The following is a 15,994-nucleotide window of genomic DNA, read 5'->3' as shown; positions in this document are numbered from 1 at the left end:
TCGTTAACCTCATAGCTTCCCGGCTCTTGGGAACACTTGGCTCTGTTTTACTCCATGTCATAACAGTGTTCTTGAAGTCCTGCAGCAACACCCCCCCATGTTAAAAATTATAAAAATTTAACATTTTATCATGTCAATGCATTTATTCTTTTTCATATTCATGCCTTATATTTACAGTTTTTATGTCAAGAAAGCACTTTGTAAAAATAAAACAATATTAATATGAGAGGCAAACATAATGATCCTATTTTTCTTTTTAGTTTTTTGAGTAACAATCGGGTGTCAAATTTTATAAGCTTGAAATAATTACACATGACCACAATATAAGTTTAGAATTGTTTCTTTGTGTGAGCTATTTCTTCTTAATAGTGTGAAATATGTATTATTGAAAGTGCTAAAAGATTTTTGGTGGTATTGCTTCACGGTGACCATCAGGTTTTATGCAGCCTGACATTGCTGCATTACTCCGGGAGCAGATCCACAACATCTAATCTGTAAAGTATCTGGGAGGGATTAAGGCCTTTTAAAAGGCTTAGCCATCCTTTGGTATCATTTCTGCCTCTTCAGACTGCTTTTTAAATTGAGTCCTGCTGCTTTGATGATATATTTCTAATTATAGCTCAGGCCTATTTATTGAGTAAACTTTTCCCTCCCTCCTGAACAGATGCCTTCCGAAGGGCCCCTAAATTTGGTTTGTGTATGAGAGAACTTGGGCTGGTATGTGTTGTTTATAGTGTCTTCAATGTGCGCATGTGTGTGTGGGTACAAAAGAGGAGATCGTCTTCGCTGTTACATGCACAGTGAGTGAGATTGTCTCTTTTTTCTTGCAGGCGACTGGGAGTGCTACCCACATGACCCCACGGTATGGCATGTAAGTCTTTTTTTGTAGTTTTATCCAAATACGTTTACAAAGACGTATAAAGGAGCTCAGGGTTTGTCCTAATATTTTAAAGCAGGTAACAGGTGTTTCAACAGTCATTGTAATGTACAGTTCAGTTGTAAATATGACTTACTTGCGAGCAGACCTCTGAACTTTTGTATTTTTAGCATATTTGACTTTTCTGGCATCTTTAGTTCATTTATGCGTTGAAGATTGATGGTTCATCTGCCCATTTTTTCTATTTGCTTCAATCCAAACAATCCGCTTATGTCAGAAAATGTACTTCTTGCTTAAGCATGTCCTTGGCGATGAGCTTCCTGACCTGGTCTATCCAGCAGCTCAACTTGCAGGCTCTCATGAGTTAAATGACACATTACTGATGTTATATCCATGTATCAAGTTTAGATGCAGTGATCTAGTTATATGTAGTTATCCCTCCACCTGATTACAGAAGGATTACAATGGATGGAAGGTTGTGACCATTTGCTACATGTAATGATGCAGTTTGCCACATGTTCACACTAGATCAATTGTTTGTGGGTTTTTTTACCAGTGATGCAACAATTGTCAGATGTTGACATAAAGTTCCACATGTTCAAATAAAGAACTTTTCAAACTTCTGATTGATAAGATTTTAGCCGCTGTGCATTTTCTGTAAATATAGTTTTCCACCATCGTAACAGGTTGTGCATTAGTCCGTGAATTCCCCCTGGTGGACCATTTTTAGCCACTGACAAATTGCTGAGTGGAGCTTGGCACTTATCTGATTGATTAAGTCAAATTTACCATTTTCACATCCACTCATGCACGAATCCTGTGGGACATGAATTTCATCATTTTCATCTACAGAGGGTCCACTGACTCAGCCGACTGAACCCGCCATCTATGCATGCGCTAAGTCAGTCTAGATTTGGGAAACAAACAAAAAAAAAAAACCCTCACCAGACGAAGAGCAGAAGGTCAACACAGATGCTTATTTTGGGAAAAAATTTGACCGAAGAACCAGTATTACAACTCTACAATGTACTGTGGACAGATCATAGACCATTGCATGGGCAACTTCAGCACAGATGACCCCAAAGGTGGTATGAGTAGGACCGTATATGCAGACTTTGGACAAGTGCCAATTTGAAATTTTAACCTCCTAAAAGAGGCAAGATAAGCAGAATGCTGCTCGTTCAAACATCACCATCAGCAATCTATCAACAGCATAACTAAAAACGATGCAACAACCATCTTGTCTCCATTTGATCTCATGATCAAACTTAATTTGCATTCATAACATTAGTGTTTTTTGCTTTAAAGGAGTCACATGCCCTTTTTTTTTCATCGCAAGCTGACACAATTTTGTGAGGTCTTAGTGATCCACTTTGGCTAAATACCACAGAAAGATGGTACAGCAGCTAATTTTTCAACTGTGAATTAAAACATCATTTCACACCAGTCAGTTTTAGAGTGTGGAGCGAGCTTGGTCATACTCCCTTGAAGCACATTTTTACCAAATGGCAAAGGACACAGTAAAAAGCCTGAGAGCTCACACTTGCAAAACCGAGCTCAGACTACCACACACCAAAGTGACCCAAAATACTAGGATGGAAATTTTGTTCTCAAACATACCTACCTTTTCCTCATCTGCAGTTTGGCAGCTGGTACTGACCCCTCTTTTAGACACATTCTCACAGATTGTCATGTCTCAAGTCTGGCTAAACAACCAAATCACATAATGAAGGGGCCAGCAAGTCAATTAATACACCAGTTAAAACTCACTTAGTAATTCCTCTGTCGTCTATTGGCTCCAGAAACCCTTTCATTTCACTGTCTATACTATTCTTCTGTATTTTGTTGGTTTCTAAGTTTGGAGAGGCTAAGATTGTAAACAATTGCTTTTATGGAACTCTTTTTACCAAGGTGAACAATTTTGTTTCAGCAGTGCCAGAGTGGTATTCAGTGGGATTCAAACAGGAAATCAGAATTTCCAATTTTTTTCCAAAAAAAAAAAACTGGAAGAATGCTAATTAGAAGTCAGATGTTTTAGTTAAGTTTAAAACATTGGAAAAAATAATTTTAGAGCATTATTATCTCATGTCTTTCTTAAACTATAATTAGCTAGTAATAGTAAAGTGTTTTGTTAAATGGGATACTTTGAACCCTAGGGGGCTAAAAAGTAGAAAAAAATAGTTTTTTCATGAATTCAGGCGCCCGATGTGTATACTCAAGTACAGAAAAGCTTTTGATTTTTTTTTTTTAACACTTTGTCCCCTTAAAGTTAGCATGAAACAGGTAGTTCAGTGCTATTTGCTTCCATATATTTAAGTGTTTCCTGTAAAAACAAAAGCTTGGAAGAAGTCTCCCTCTTAAAATGCCCAGTGTGTTCTAACTAGACAGCCCAAGTAACCTGACAACTATTCAGCATCACCTGTCCTGATATTCAAAATTGGAGAAGGTGTTTCCTGCCCAGAGGGAATTTAACTTTTTCTGCAGCATAAATAGCTTATACACTATTCTGCTCTTTAGTAAATGAGCCAGCAGGGATGCACCAGTGAGCCGTGCCTGCTCAGCAATTGCATTTAATATGTATGTGTTACGTTATTTAATTATTGGCTATTTCCAAATCTCTTACTTTATTTATCCAAATGGATTTTTAATAGACTTTCCTCTGAAAAAACAAGTTTAGACAAAGCCTTTAGGAAATCTAACCTGCTTATATTTCTTTAGTAGGATTACATTTTTTCATTCTTTTGGTTCCATTGCGCATCCAAACATTTTAGGTTGTCTGTATATTTGCGAGCATGTCTCATGACTGTCAGCTATGACCATCTTTGAATATAATGCAGCATCCTGTAACCTGGCAGCCATCCAAGGAGGGAGACCATCTGATTGGACGAATCACCCTCAGCAAGAGAAGTGCCACCATGCCTAAAGAAGCCGGAGCGTTGCTTGGGTTAAAGGTTAGGGGTCACAGAAACATGGCAAAATGTTGGAATTCAGTCAGTGATGACAGCTTTTTCTAACAACTCACCCCTTGCTTTGTGTGTCTGTTTCTCTTTAGGTGGTGGGGGGTAGAATAACAGAGTCAGGGAGATTAGGTGCCTTCGTCACCAAAGTCAAGAAAGGAAGCCTGGCTGACGTGGTTGGACATCTCAGAGCAGGTATAGAACAACTCTTACAGTAGTCTAAACTAGAAAAGTCAGTTTCTTATTTTAACTTCTGTTTGCTTGCAAAAAAGTCAAATATTTGTTCATGCAATGGCATTTTCTTTGTCTTGTGAGGTCTGAAAGAAAATGTAATCTCATGAAGCATTTTCCCACCTTTTAATAGTTCAGCTTGATTAGGCTTAAACCTGACTGTGCTGCTTGGTCCTGCAGTTGAGTGACTTGAAAAGCACAGAGCTACCAATATTCTGCCTTGTTGATACTGTAATGATGCAATTTAAAAGCCCATACCAGAAATGAAAACAACTGTATCAAAAAGTTTAGTACCTTCCTCTGTGCCACAAAGCTTTATTTTTGACAAAAACTAACAGGACCTTAATTTTACATACATTGTACAACAGATAAAGATTATTCCACCCCTGAAAAGTCTCCAAAAAATGTGCAACAGGTTACAGAGAGCATCTATTTCAGAGAAAAAAGTATGTTTTAGATAAACTGTTATATTTGTTTTTAGAATATGGATTTTTGCATTTATTTGGAACCAATTCATTTTTCATTATCTAGAGAAGCTTTTTGTGGCATTTGTTGACAGCAAAAAAAAACAACCTGGTTTTAATATGTCCCCATTCCTGGACACACATCCAATTGCCCTGCTAAAAAAGGAGAATGCAGGTGGTCATGAAAAAACTCAGTCACAAATGTGAATAACTGATTTCAGGGGATGAGGTTTTGCAGTGGAATGGGAAGTTGTTACCTGGGGCAACGATGAAGGAAGTTTATAACATCATCCTGGAGTCTCAATCTGAGCCTCAAGTGGAGCTAGTGGTGTCCAGGCCTATTGGGTAAGTCAAGAATGAAACACATATATCACATTATCTGAGCCAGATATATCATATATCCACATTTGAGGAAAAATGCAACCCTTTAGTTGTACTTGTTAGTTGCCAGTATGTGCTGCATTGTATTTAACCCTTATTCAATCAGGCAGTTAACTCTGACTCAGAGTTGGCTGGATTTAAATAAGATTGGAGAGTGGGACACATATTTATATTCTGACCATGACAGCACAGCCAGCTTCTGTCAAGTTTTGGACTGACGATTTTCATTTTGTCTCATATGTCCTCTTTAAAAAAAGCACTTGCATTTGTTTTTAGGTTGGTATAAGGTGAAGTGTTATTGGCCAAATGAAATTGCCTTTAGGCTCCATTAAAAAAGAAGAGTGGCAGCATTGAAAAGTCTTAGTTGAAGCCATGTTAGAAAATCAACTGGGCTGACTATGAATACGCATGGAGGTAGTGTACATGGCCTGAAAGTAGCCTTCACTTACTTTTTAAGCACATATAATTGAAGTGAAATAAAAAAACAAGAATAGTCAAATAGATACTCTATATTCATTTGGGGTGAGAGTTAAGTTGGCTATAAAAAGGGAGTATTTCATAATTGCTTTACACTGGCAGTCTCATAACTCTATGGACCAACATTTGATTTGTTATTAGATTTTTCTAGCTTAATCCACTTGAATGTTATTTCTCAGAATATCTAAATTGATTTAACGTTTTTTAGGGGGGGTATTTGGAAGTTCAAAGGAATTATTAGTTTGACTTTTATTTGAAAATGGCTCGTTTTCACACTTAAAAAGTTGAATATATATACCTGGCAAGAAAGATCCACTCAATACACTCTTCTTTAGGAGCTGTTATTACTTACCTTATACCTGAAATAGCTGCACTTTACATTACAAGTCTGTTTTCTAATAATGAGCCAAATAATTGCCTTGTTTTTAATCAAAGTGCTATTTTATGAAATGTACTCAGGGAAAAGCTTTCCAATTCTAAATTAAGTAAATATTAATTAATTATTGTTTATGAAATTTTAATTGTATGCTTACTGGTAGTTACATTTTTGTTGTTCAGCTGACCTGCTCTGTGCCGTCTCTGGACTTTTTAGTAAACATTCGTGATACATTAGAAGCAATTAATTCAGAGCCTTGCATTAAACCTTGCCCCTTTTTTCCAATGTAATTGATGGCAAATTACACTTTTCTCTCCAGGAGAATTCATGGAAACTGCCCGCATGGCTACCTACAATTTAGCTGTAAATTTTACTGCTATTTCATAACAGTCAAGTATCATGCAGATATTAAGTGATTGATTGTTGTATTGAGTTTTTATTTAAAAAAGAGATAAGGAATAAAAACAGCGCGTAATTAATGGATTCAATTTGCCTTGATATTATCAAACTTTTGTTGGAAGATTTACCTCCAATTAATGATTTAGTTGAGTCACTCTTTCTCAATTGAACTTACACAGTAATTGATAGCAAATATCTAGAAAACAACTGTGCAATTACTTCTAGATACTGCATTATTGAGAATTGGATGGAAATATTCACCTTTTTAAGGTAGCATCGACATTACCATTTCCACTTTCAAGTACACTTAAGAAAACCAATGAAGGCACATGTTTTATTGGTTAAACACATATGTTGGCATAACATAAATGGATTGAGCTTAGGTTTGTTAAATGATTCATTCTTGTTGATTGTATGTAAAACAAGCACTTAAAATGATAACTTGTTGAAAGGACATAAAAAAAACATTTTTCACATGATTATTTTACTTTCTTTTTAGCATTAAGCAATCCTATTGTATGAAATGAGTGTGTTTATGTTGGGTCAGCATAATGTACTAGAGTTGAATTAGCTCTTTTTCGGGTGCTTCGCCTCGAGTTAATTGGAAGGGTTAAACTTCGCTACGTTAATGTAAACCCATAAACCTTTAGGTTTTATGGGTTTTACATATCGCTATTGTTATTTCAACAATTAATTCAACAAGTAACACAGACAAAATACTCATTAATTTAACAACATTCAAATTTATCTTGATGAAGTATTCAACTAACCAATACAGTAAGTGGACACAACAACAATTACTTGATGCTGATAGAAAGCACTCCAATTCTGTGGAAATTAGTCATTTTTGGGTTATACTTAACAATTTGTTTGTAAATGCCTTGCTAAACTTTGCTTAAAGGGGAACTCCGGTATGTTTAAACCTAGACCTTATTTCTGGCATGAAATAAGTTCATCTACTCACCGAGAGCAGTTTGGTGAAAGTCAGCGTCCTTCAGAAGAAGGACAATACACTTGTCTACTAGGATGACGTCATCGACGCGCGCTGCTGCAACACAGCTTATTTACTCCGTGCTCTGTGACAGTCGGCTAACTTCACACATAGTTTGCTACTGATAGTTTTGTGCAACTTGGCAGGATATTTATCAGATTTTGACGACGTGGACGACAACTTTGAGTAGATGGATGTCCTTACCGGAGTGAATGAGCTGTGCTGCAGCGGCAGGTGTCAATGACGTCATCCCAGTAGACGAGTGTATAGAAAGCCCCCTATAAGCCCCCCGATAGCCGCCAATAACAACAACACAGCAGCTATGAACTAACAGTGCAATAGTACGCGTTCATTCATTTATTTGTCCTAAAGTATTAGTGAAATAAAGACAGATAATGCCTTATTTAGAGGCTGCATCATTTATGCCCCCTGTTCACTCCATTATATGGATCTCGAGGAATCTAAATCTCTTCCGAAGGACGCCAACTTTCACCAAACTGTTCTCGATGAGTAGATGAACGTATTTCAGCCAGAAATAAGGTCTAGGTTTAAAAATACCGGAGTTCCCTTTAATTTTATCCTGGGAAGTTATCAATATGAACGCTGAATATTAACTCAAGTACAGTTATATTCCCAATTTCATTGTTGAATTGCTGAAGATACCTCTGTCCAAGTAACCTCACATAGAATATTAAATAACAAGGATCCAGGCTGTCATCAGTGTTTTTGATTATTTGTGTTGTTACGAGTGTGCTGGCACAAAAGCACATCACATATTTGACAGTATATACCCACTATTGCAATTTTGAGATTCTATCTTACATGCTAATGGATGGGTAAAAAAAAGTTGAATGTATTAATTTCTCTCCAAACACTCGCGAAGGGTGTATAGAAAAAATCAGTAAGTAATCTGCTCTTTTTTTTTTTAGAATCCCTTAACCTGTCACACGTAAAAAAAAAACTATTTTGGCTTTATTGGTGCCATTTTGTATCCCTTAATGAACTGGTCTGAATTATATTTCATAAGGATCCCAATAAGTGAAAATACAAGCTTTTGATCAAATTAGCTGCATTGAATCCTCCAACTCTTGTAAACTGCAAGTTCACTTGATGGGATGCAAAATGGCAGCTGGCAAACATCCATCATTGTAGCAATGCTTTTGCTAGCTTTTAAGCTTTTTGTGCTGTAAAGACTGAGGTTTCCTAAATAAATAATTTACAATATCCCTTTAACCATAACTGTTAAACTTGGCACTTTGGGGACTCATAAGCAAGCTATTTTATTTAATTTTATTTAATTTACATATTTATATTTTTGATTTTGGAATGAGATCTAAGGCAACCTGTGCTTTGCAAAACACTTATCAGCTTAATATTTGAGTTTAAAATCAACGGATAAAAACCTGAGAAAAAAAAAAAGAAAACAGACACATTAGTTTGTTGTCTCTCCAGCACTGAAATGAGAAGATGAGCTGGAGCTGGTAATTAGCCTCGCTATGCTAAGTCAAAGCTAACCTGGCTAACTGACCAAACTACAGCTCTGTACTTGATGCAGAGACAGTTCAGATGTATCTATCTTCTCCAATAGCTCTCTGCTGAAATTAAGTTTCAAGGAAAATATTAAAAAGTATTACATTTCCTTGTGGGTGTGCAAACAATTTCAAACGCAACCTCCTTCTGTGCTACTTACAGATCTAACAACAACAAAAGAGCTCTGCACATCTTTGATTTTAAGATGACAAATTACCCTGATAAGTGTTGCAGTGATTGCCGAGCTTTCTTTATATCACATCCAATTGGTGCAGTGGATTCTGGTGCTTCCCCTGGGTGGTGGACAGGAAAAAATAGTGGCGTGGACACATTTGAGCCATTGGTTTTCATTCTTCATTATTCCACCTCATTATTTGGCCTCCAGAAATGTATGAATGAGTCTGGGGAACACTGCAGCCACGAGAAGAGCTTGACTCACATCTTCCTTTTGCTTCTCCATGACTTTTATCACATCACATGGTATTTTCATCTGAACATCCCAATAACTTTGATTACAGTGCTGCTTCGTCCCTGTGCCAGAACTGCTGTATCAAAATGAATTTTCATGCATGCTTGTTTGTTTTAGTTTATTTTCTAACCTTGTTTCATTCAGCTTGGATGCCGACATGAAGATGACTGATGTGCTGTTGCGGTTTCTTTTTCAGTGATATCCCAAGGATCCCCGACACGTCCCACCCTCCATTAGAATCTAGTAGGTATCTCCTCTGAGATGTATTCTATTTGGAATCTGTATGTTTGTCTGGCTGAATATCTGTCTTACACTTAAGCGTTCATTTTCTCTTATGTAAATTTGAATGTGAAAAATGACCATTGCAGTTTTGTGTGTTATGTTTCAGCTCATTCTGTTTATTACTTGTAAATCATCAGCTGTACTTTAAGAATTTGCTCTTTATCTTAAGATATGTGTATTTTTGCCAGGTTTTGTAAATATATTGCAAGCAAGGTTTGATTAAATGAAGAGTCCAAAGTTCTGTGAATCAAGTTAGGAATTGAAGGGGATTAATCCAGCTCAACATGGATACTGATAGTCTAATTAGGTGCTCTCAATTTAAAAAAATCAGAGAGGATTTTAATTAGATTTTAATAAGAAAAATCTTCAGCGTCTTTAGATTAATTCAACCTTGGAGGAACAACAGAAAATGTCATGGGACATTTGTTTATTCTGTATTCAATTAAAACTAAGCTAAATATCAAGAGTAATGTGTAAAAAAATAGATACATCCATCTTCCTTCCATGGGAATTAAAATGGTAAGTAGCAACTTCTGGAACAATTTTCTTCTACAAAACGCAAACACAGTATATCAGCACAAACCTCATACCAACTGGGAAACATGGTGATTTGGGCTTGTTCTGCAGCCACAACACCTGGGCACCCTGCCGTCATCAAATCGACCATGAACCCCTCTGAATACCAAAGTATTCCAGAGTCAGATCTGTCTGACTGCTAAAGCTTGGGTCATGCAACAGGACAATGATCCCCAGCACTGCAGCAAATCTGTAACAGAATGGTTGAAAAAGAAAAGAGTCAATGTGTTACAATGACCTAGTCAAAGTCCAGACCTCAGCCTGATTGAAATGCTGTGGTGGGACCCTAAGAGAGCTGTGCATGAATAAATACCCACAATCCTCAACTGAACTGAAGCAACTTTGTAAAAGAAGAGTGGGCCAAATTTCTCTCAACAGAGTGAGAGACTGATACGTCACATAGAAAACGATTTCTTCATTACGATTATTTACGTCCTGATATTTGAGACCGTAGAAATTAACGAGGATGTTGTTTTGTTTTTTACATGACTGTAACCTCTGCCCTTCAAGACAAAAAAATGTCATAGCAGTTTCAGAGAGCACTACTTGAAATAGACACTCGCATAACTTTTACATGAGACAGGCTTTTACTTTGTCACAACAACCCTAGAAACTTTTTGTTGCAAAGCAGTCCGCAGTTTGTGTAACAAGGACCAAGTTACACAGGCCTGAGTTATGCAAAAATGTCAAACACTAAACTGAAGAAGTGAAAAAAAAAACTCATACTTGAGTCGCCACGATATCAAGGTTTGAGGTCTTTTAGATGGCGTAGATTCGCTCTTCCTCTTGTCCTCTTTCTAAGAAGAGGTAACTGTAGCTTGGCTCACGCATCACAAATTTTTCAACCTAATGGATGGCTGACCACATTCTACTGGACCCACTGGACACAAGATACTATGTCCACCAACCCCTTTTTAAGAAAAAAAACAAACTGAAATATACCTTTAACTGAAAGTAAAAGAGTCGCTGGCACAAGTCTCACATGTAACTTAATTGTTGGTGAAAGTCCAGCAGTTGTAACTTCACTCGAGCAAAAATACAAAGATTTTATCAGAAAAATTCACTTAGTGCATCAGAAAGTTAAATATTCATAAGCAACAGTGTCATAATATTTGGATTATTTTTGTTCTTTTTATTATTCATTGTTATTCATCTTTATGAAATGCATTGAAATGTTTCTCTCAAGGTTTAACTGTGTGAGGTGAACAAAGTTTTGTGTGCATAAACTTGTGAAGCCAAAGTTATGATATAACTAATATACTGTGTGTAAAGAACATAACTGTACACTGCCGAGCCAATGATCTGGGTTTGCTACAGTTGATCAGATCTAGGTTCAGCGACATTTTGGGCTTAAAACTGCCTTTATATACTAAATTAACAGGTTTTTCCATCAATAGATTTTCTTTTCAGTTCAGTTCAGTCCCATTCAATACCACTTTACTTTCTGTAAAATTAAAAAAACAAAAAAAAGGAAAGAAAGACAATGAAAAACACCAGCTAAGTTCAACTCCATGTCAATTTTGCTTGTGCACAAAACTACTCAGTCACATTGCACCACTTGTGATTTCAGGTTGTAGATGTGTCCAACCCTTCCATTGACAGTGACCTGCTGTGTAACCTGAAAATGTGCAAATATGGCCCACCATTTATGTAATACTTTACAGCATACTGTTTAGTGTGGGGGCAACTTTGCATTTCATGAATTAGTTTTTATTGAATAATCAAAGAAAAACTGAATCCTGCATTTGAGCTGACATTTGTTCACTAGGATTCAAATATTATCTTTGTCTCTTGTCTTCATAGCAGGTTCCAGTTCTTTTGAGTCCCAGAAGATGGAGAGACCATCCTTAAATGTCCTGTCTCCCTCCAGTCCTGGGATGCTGCAGGATGCTCCACAGTTAATGTCAGGACAAGTCTCAGTGAGTGTGTGCACTTTGACTGTACTGGGCTCCTTTAGTGTGTTAAAATGAACACTTAGCATCAGGCTGGTTTGTGTACCTGTCTTTCAGGTGAAGCTGTGGTACGACAAAGTCGGTCACCAGCTAATTGTTAACGTGCTGCAAGCTGTGGAGCTTCCTCTTCGACCTGATGGACGGCCCAGGAGTCCATACATCAAAATGTACTTCCTCCCTGATCGCAGGTCGGCGAGCCACCCTTTAATGGGGAGACCTATTGATAAAGAACAGAAATAGAATAGAATAGAAATTTTGCGCATTGTGTTAAAATAAGAAAAGAAAAAGTTGGGACGGTATTGACATTGATATCCTACAATAGTTAGTATACATACATATTGGTTTTCAGGCCTGCTGCAAATTTAAAAAGAAGATGGGACATTAAAGTAATGTTGCCAATCTTACAGCACTTTATACGTCTCTCTTCTTCCACAGCTATGCCCATATAGTGATTGCAGAATATGGTTTTGTGCTATCTTGTTGCAAATCACATGGACTTTCCTGGAGTTCCTCATGACGACAGCCTGTGTTGCTCTAAAATATAAGTGTATTTCTCTGTCATAATACAGCCACCATTGAGAAGTAAATGAGCTTTTCCAACCTGATACAATCACAGTTGCTAAGTGCTAAGAGTCTCGATGCCCCTTTTGGTCCTTCTGAAATGGAAAAACGGATGTATATTAACAAATGAAAGTAAGTTGATGGGACTTTAATATACAAAGTAAGCATAAACATTTCTTTTAAATTCGTATTTTCAATACCGTTCCAACTTTTTCTGTTTTCTGCTTGTAGCCAGTAGGAGTAAAGCATTAATGAAGAAATAATAAATGAAGAAATTCTTGAGAGCACCATCTTTGATATCCCCATCACTCATGGCATTGTTTCACACAGTGACAAGAGCAAGCGAAGGACAAAAACAATGAAGAGAACCTGCGAGCCCAAGTGGACTCAGACGTTCTTCTACACTCATGTCCATCGAAGGGATTTCCGCAACCACATGCTGGAGCTGACTGTGTGGGACCAACCTAGGTCACCAGAGGAGAACAGCGCCTTTATGGGAGAGGTATCACATCCAAATGGGTTAACCTCTAACTCTCTGTTGTTGTCATTTCCGCTAGCTGTAGAGAACACAGGTGTGTGTATGATAGCACTTTTCATGGTCATGAGCAGCAAAATTATGCTATTGTTAATTTTTTTCTTTAATTACTCGATATGTAAGTTATCAAGTGTAATAGAAACAAAAGCCCTTTCTACACAGTTCAAGAGATAATTGTGTCCTGTCCATTCGTTAGACATGTGTTTGAGTAGCACATAAATGCTTGATGCAAATCACCGAGCAGCAGCAAAGCACTTGTTAGCAGTACTGTTTTGATTTTGACCTAAACAGATCCTGATAGAGTTGGAGACGGCCTTACTCGACGACAAGCCTCACTGGTATCCACTCCAAACCCACGATGTCTCATCTATCCCGCTTCCCCGACCCTCCCCCTTCCTGCCCAGACGACACACAAACACAGATGCCCCTGACAAGAAACTGCAGCGTAAGTCTAAGCCAGTTATTGGCTTCAGTTGTGTGTATTTCCGTGTGTTTGTTCACGTCCCCTGCGTGTGTGAGTATACATTTTATCACTGTGAAAGAGAGAAAATGTTGGGATTTGTTTACTCTCATTGAGCAAAGATGTACATGTACTGTATGTCAATATAAATGTCTTTTTTCACCAGCCCTACCTAATTCTGTTTGTACTTGTATGTGTATTAGTGCGGTGTTTTTACACAATGTTGTGTTTCTATGTGTGTGTGTGTGTGTGTGTGTGTGGCTTTGACTGTTTAGGTTCTCAGCGTGTAACAGAGCCTGAATTTGATGAGGGTACAGCTGTAGTATCTAAAGGTGGGTGGGGACTGTTTCTTAGCATTACATCCAGTGTCTCCTGGAACTTTTTCTTTTATTTGTGGTGTTATTCTGGGGTTCTCTTGGCAACCTGCAAAGTTTGTTTTCACTTTCCATTCTTGCATAGATGTATCCCAAAAGTTTTGTGCTGAAATTTATTCCACACAGTTTTCACCTGCAAAAAGAGAGGCTGAAATATGAGTATGTCAGAGTAAAGCTGGAAACTGTTGTCATATGTTAATTAAAAAGTATTGTGACTCACAATATCGTATTTAATCTTTCACCTTTTAAAATTATTTGTAAAATTGTCTCAGTTTTATTATTTAAAAAAAGAATAATGACCTGGAAATTAAATGAAATATTAAATGAAAGTGAACAAATGGTGACGTGGAGCAGAAGCCATTCAGGCTCCATGCTCCAGTCAGGCATTCTTCTTTTTTAGATATGAGTCTCACTTCGACCTGTTGCTGACCTGCTCTTAGTATCAGTTTAGAGCTGATTCAGCTTTAGAAACTTCTAAGAACTAGTTTGCTTTTCCACAGCCAGAGAGCCTCCACAGAGCCACTTTAAATGTCTCTTCCAATATATCATTTGAACCTCCCTCTTGTGTATTCTGAAGGCATGGGATTCATACACACTCAGTGCGGTTACATGCAGGCCATCGGATCGGACTAATGGCTAAATTACAGTAAGATTGAGTTATTCAGTTCATGTAGACACCTTAATCTGACAAGAAACCGAATTGGATCGGGTTCTTGCGATCGAATTAAGACCCCAAGATAACTTGATCCAAATGCCCACTGAACGTGCATGTAGACAACAGTGGATTGGATCGAGCGCCCGGAAGTCGAAGGAGACGATATTACTGATTTCTGTTTCGCCGCTGTTAGAAAGAAACAAAACGCGCTGGAGAATGCGCCGTTGTGCATCGTGTTTGTGCCATAACCAGCTCATCACAAATGTAGAGGGACGTAGCTTCATCTTGCTCTTCGTTCGCCATCTTTCTTGAATGCCTTAGTTTTGTTGTTGTTGGTGGTGAAGACTTCAACCGGAAGTGGCTCTATTAGCAATAGTTGAAAGGGGTACAGCGCCACCTATTGTACTGTGGTATTGCATGCTTTGTGCCAGGGATTCGATTCATTCGCCGCCATATAACAAAGGATAATTACCCTTGATCATATAGACGATGAACACCTGCAGGTTAAAACACTTACCGATGATTATAAATGTAATTTCAAATACTGCGTAATGCCAACTGGTGGTATTAAAACATCAGAATACACTGCTGTTTCAACTTCGTCTGTGTTGAAGTTCAGTCTTTTATTGGTCTCCTTTGAATTGAGAAGACTAAATGCTGCACAGTTCTTTTAGATTAAGGTGGCCACAACATTTTAGCAGGTCTGGTTAGTATTAATGACCCCGTCGCCATCGCCTGAAATAAGTGGTTCTTTGCATTGGACCAGCAAAGTTGGTTCTCTGGTAACACCACTTGTCCCGGCCTGGACCCAGTGCTTTGACCACTTTGATCAAATAAGGGAAATCTGAACGTGGTGTTTTGGAGACATTTATTTAATTTGATTACAGATGAGATGGAGTATAGACAACAAGCTTCCACTTATCCTTTCTCTCACACACACACTTTGCAGCACATCTGGCTTACTCCTTTGGCTGTCCTCACAACTGGAGGCAGTTGGCAAGAAGGTTTTTGGTGTTTTAATTCTTGATTTCTGGGTTGGGTTTATTTGTTTTTCCACATTTTGTTATAGATATTTAGCTCTAAAGCTAATCATTACAGGTCCCTTTATTAAAAAAGGAAACATGAAAGAGATTTAATCTATAAACCAATAGAATTACAAGTCAGTGAACAACCCCTCGAGAGCTTAGAACAAAATCTAAATCTCAGACAATGAAATATTGTCCTCTTCATCCAACTGCTGCTTTTTTCTTTAACAACCCACTCTTTCTAATGCCATTGCCTTTACAACAATTCAAAAAAGATAAATACCACACCTTCGCCCCTAACATTTAGGATATAGTTCGGCACTATCGTGCATGTTGAAACAAACAGCAGCTTTTTGGTTGGGAGCACTACAAGGACTGACACAGTCACATGGATCACTTGAAGGCGGATCAGGCTTTCTATT

General features: G+C 37.7%; 2 protein-coding genes across 9 annotated transcripts in view; one reads left to right on the top strand and one right to left on the bottom strand.

Annotated features, from left to right (window-relative positions):
* Positions 1-15,994, bottom strand: part of LOC140313410 (uncharacterized) — a 435,793-nt gene that overhangs the window by 133,640 nt on the left and 286,159 nt on the right. The gene's annotated exons all lie outside the window — the stretch shown is intronic.
* The window catches only part of rims1a (regulating synaptic membrane exocytosis 1a), a 113,587-nt gene that overhangs the window by 66,112 nt on the left and 31,481 nt on the right, over positions 1-15,994 (top strand). For 2 of the 8 annotated variants that reach the window (XM_072391500.1, XM_072391496.1), the window contains exons 7-16: positions 831-871; positions 3,715-3,828; positions 3,930-4,029; positions 4,751-4,874; positions 9,349-9,395; positions 11,817-11,929; positions 12,020-12,150; positions 12,854-13,025; positions 13,350-13,503; positions 13,794-13,850. In XM_072391500.1, the coding sequence (XP_072247601.1) occupies positions 831-871; positions 3,715-3,828; positions 3,930-4,029; positions 4,751-4,874; positions 9,349-9,395; positions 11,817-11,929; positions 12,020-12,150; positions 12,854-13,025; positions 13,350-13,503; positions 13,794-13,850 (1,053 nt within the window). Of the gene's footprint in view, positions 1-830; positions 872-3,714; positions 3,829-3,929; positions 4,030-4,750; positions 4,875-8,036; positions 8,055-9,348; positions 9,396-11,813; positions 11,930-12,019; positions 12,151-12,853; positions 13,026-13,349; positions 13,504-13,793; positions 13,851-15,994 lie in introns of all 8 variants that reach the window. The other 6 variants (XM_072391498.1, XM_072391497.1, XM_072391495.1 and 3 more) reach the window with 5 other exon arrangements.

Source organism: Leuresthes tenuis, unplaced genomic scaffold (genome assembly GCF_036924035.1).
Source record: "Leuresthes tenuis unplaced genomic scaffold, fLeuTen1.0.hap1 SCAF_8, whole genome shotgun sequence".
Lineage (NCBI taxonomy): Eukaryota > Metazoa > Chordata > Actinopteri > Atheriniformes > Atherinopsidae > Leuresthes > Leuresthes tenuis.
This window is presented reverse-complemented; position numbering and strand designations above follow the sequence as displayed.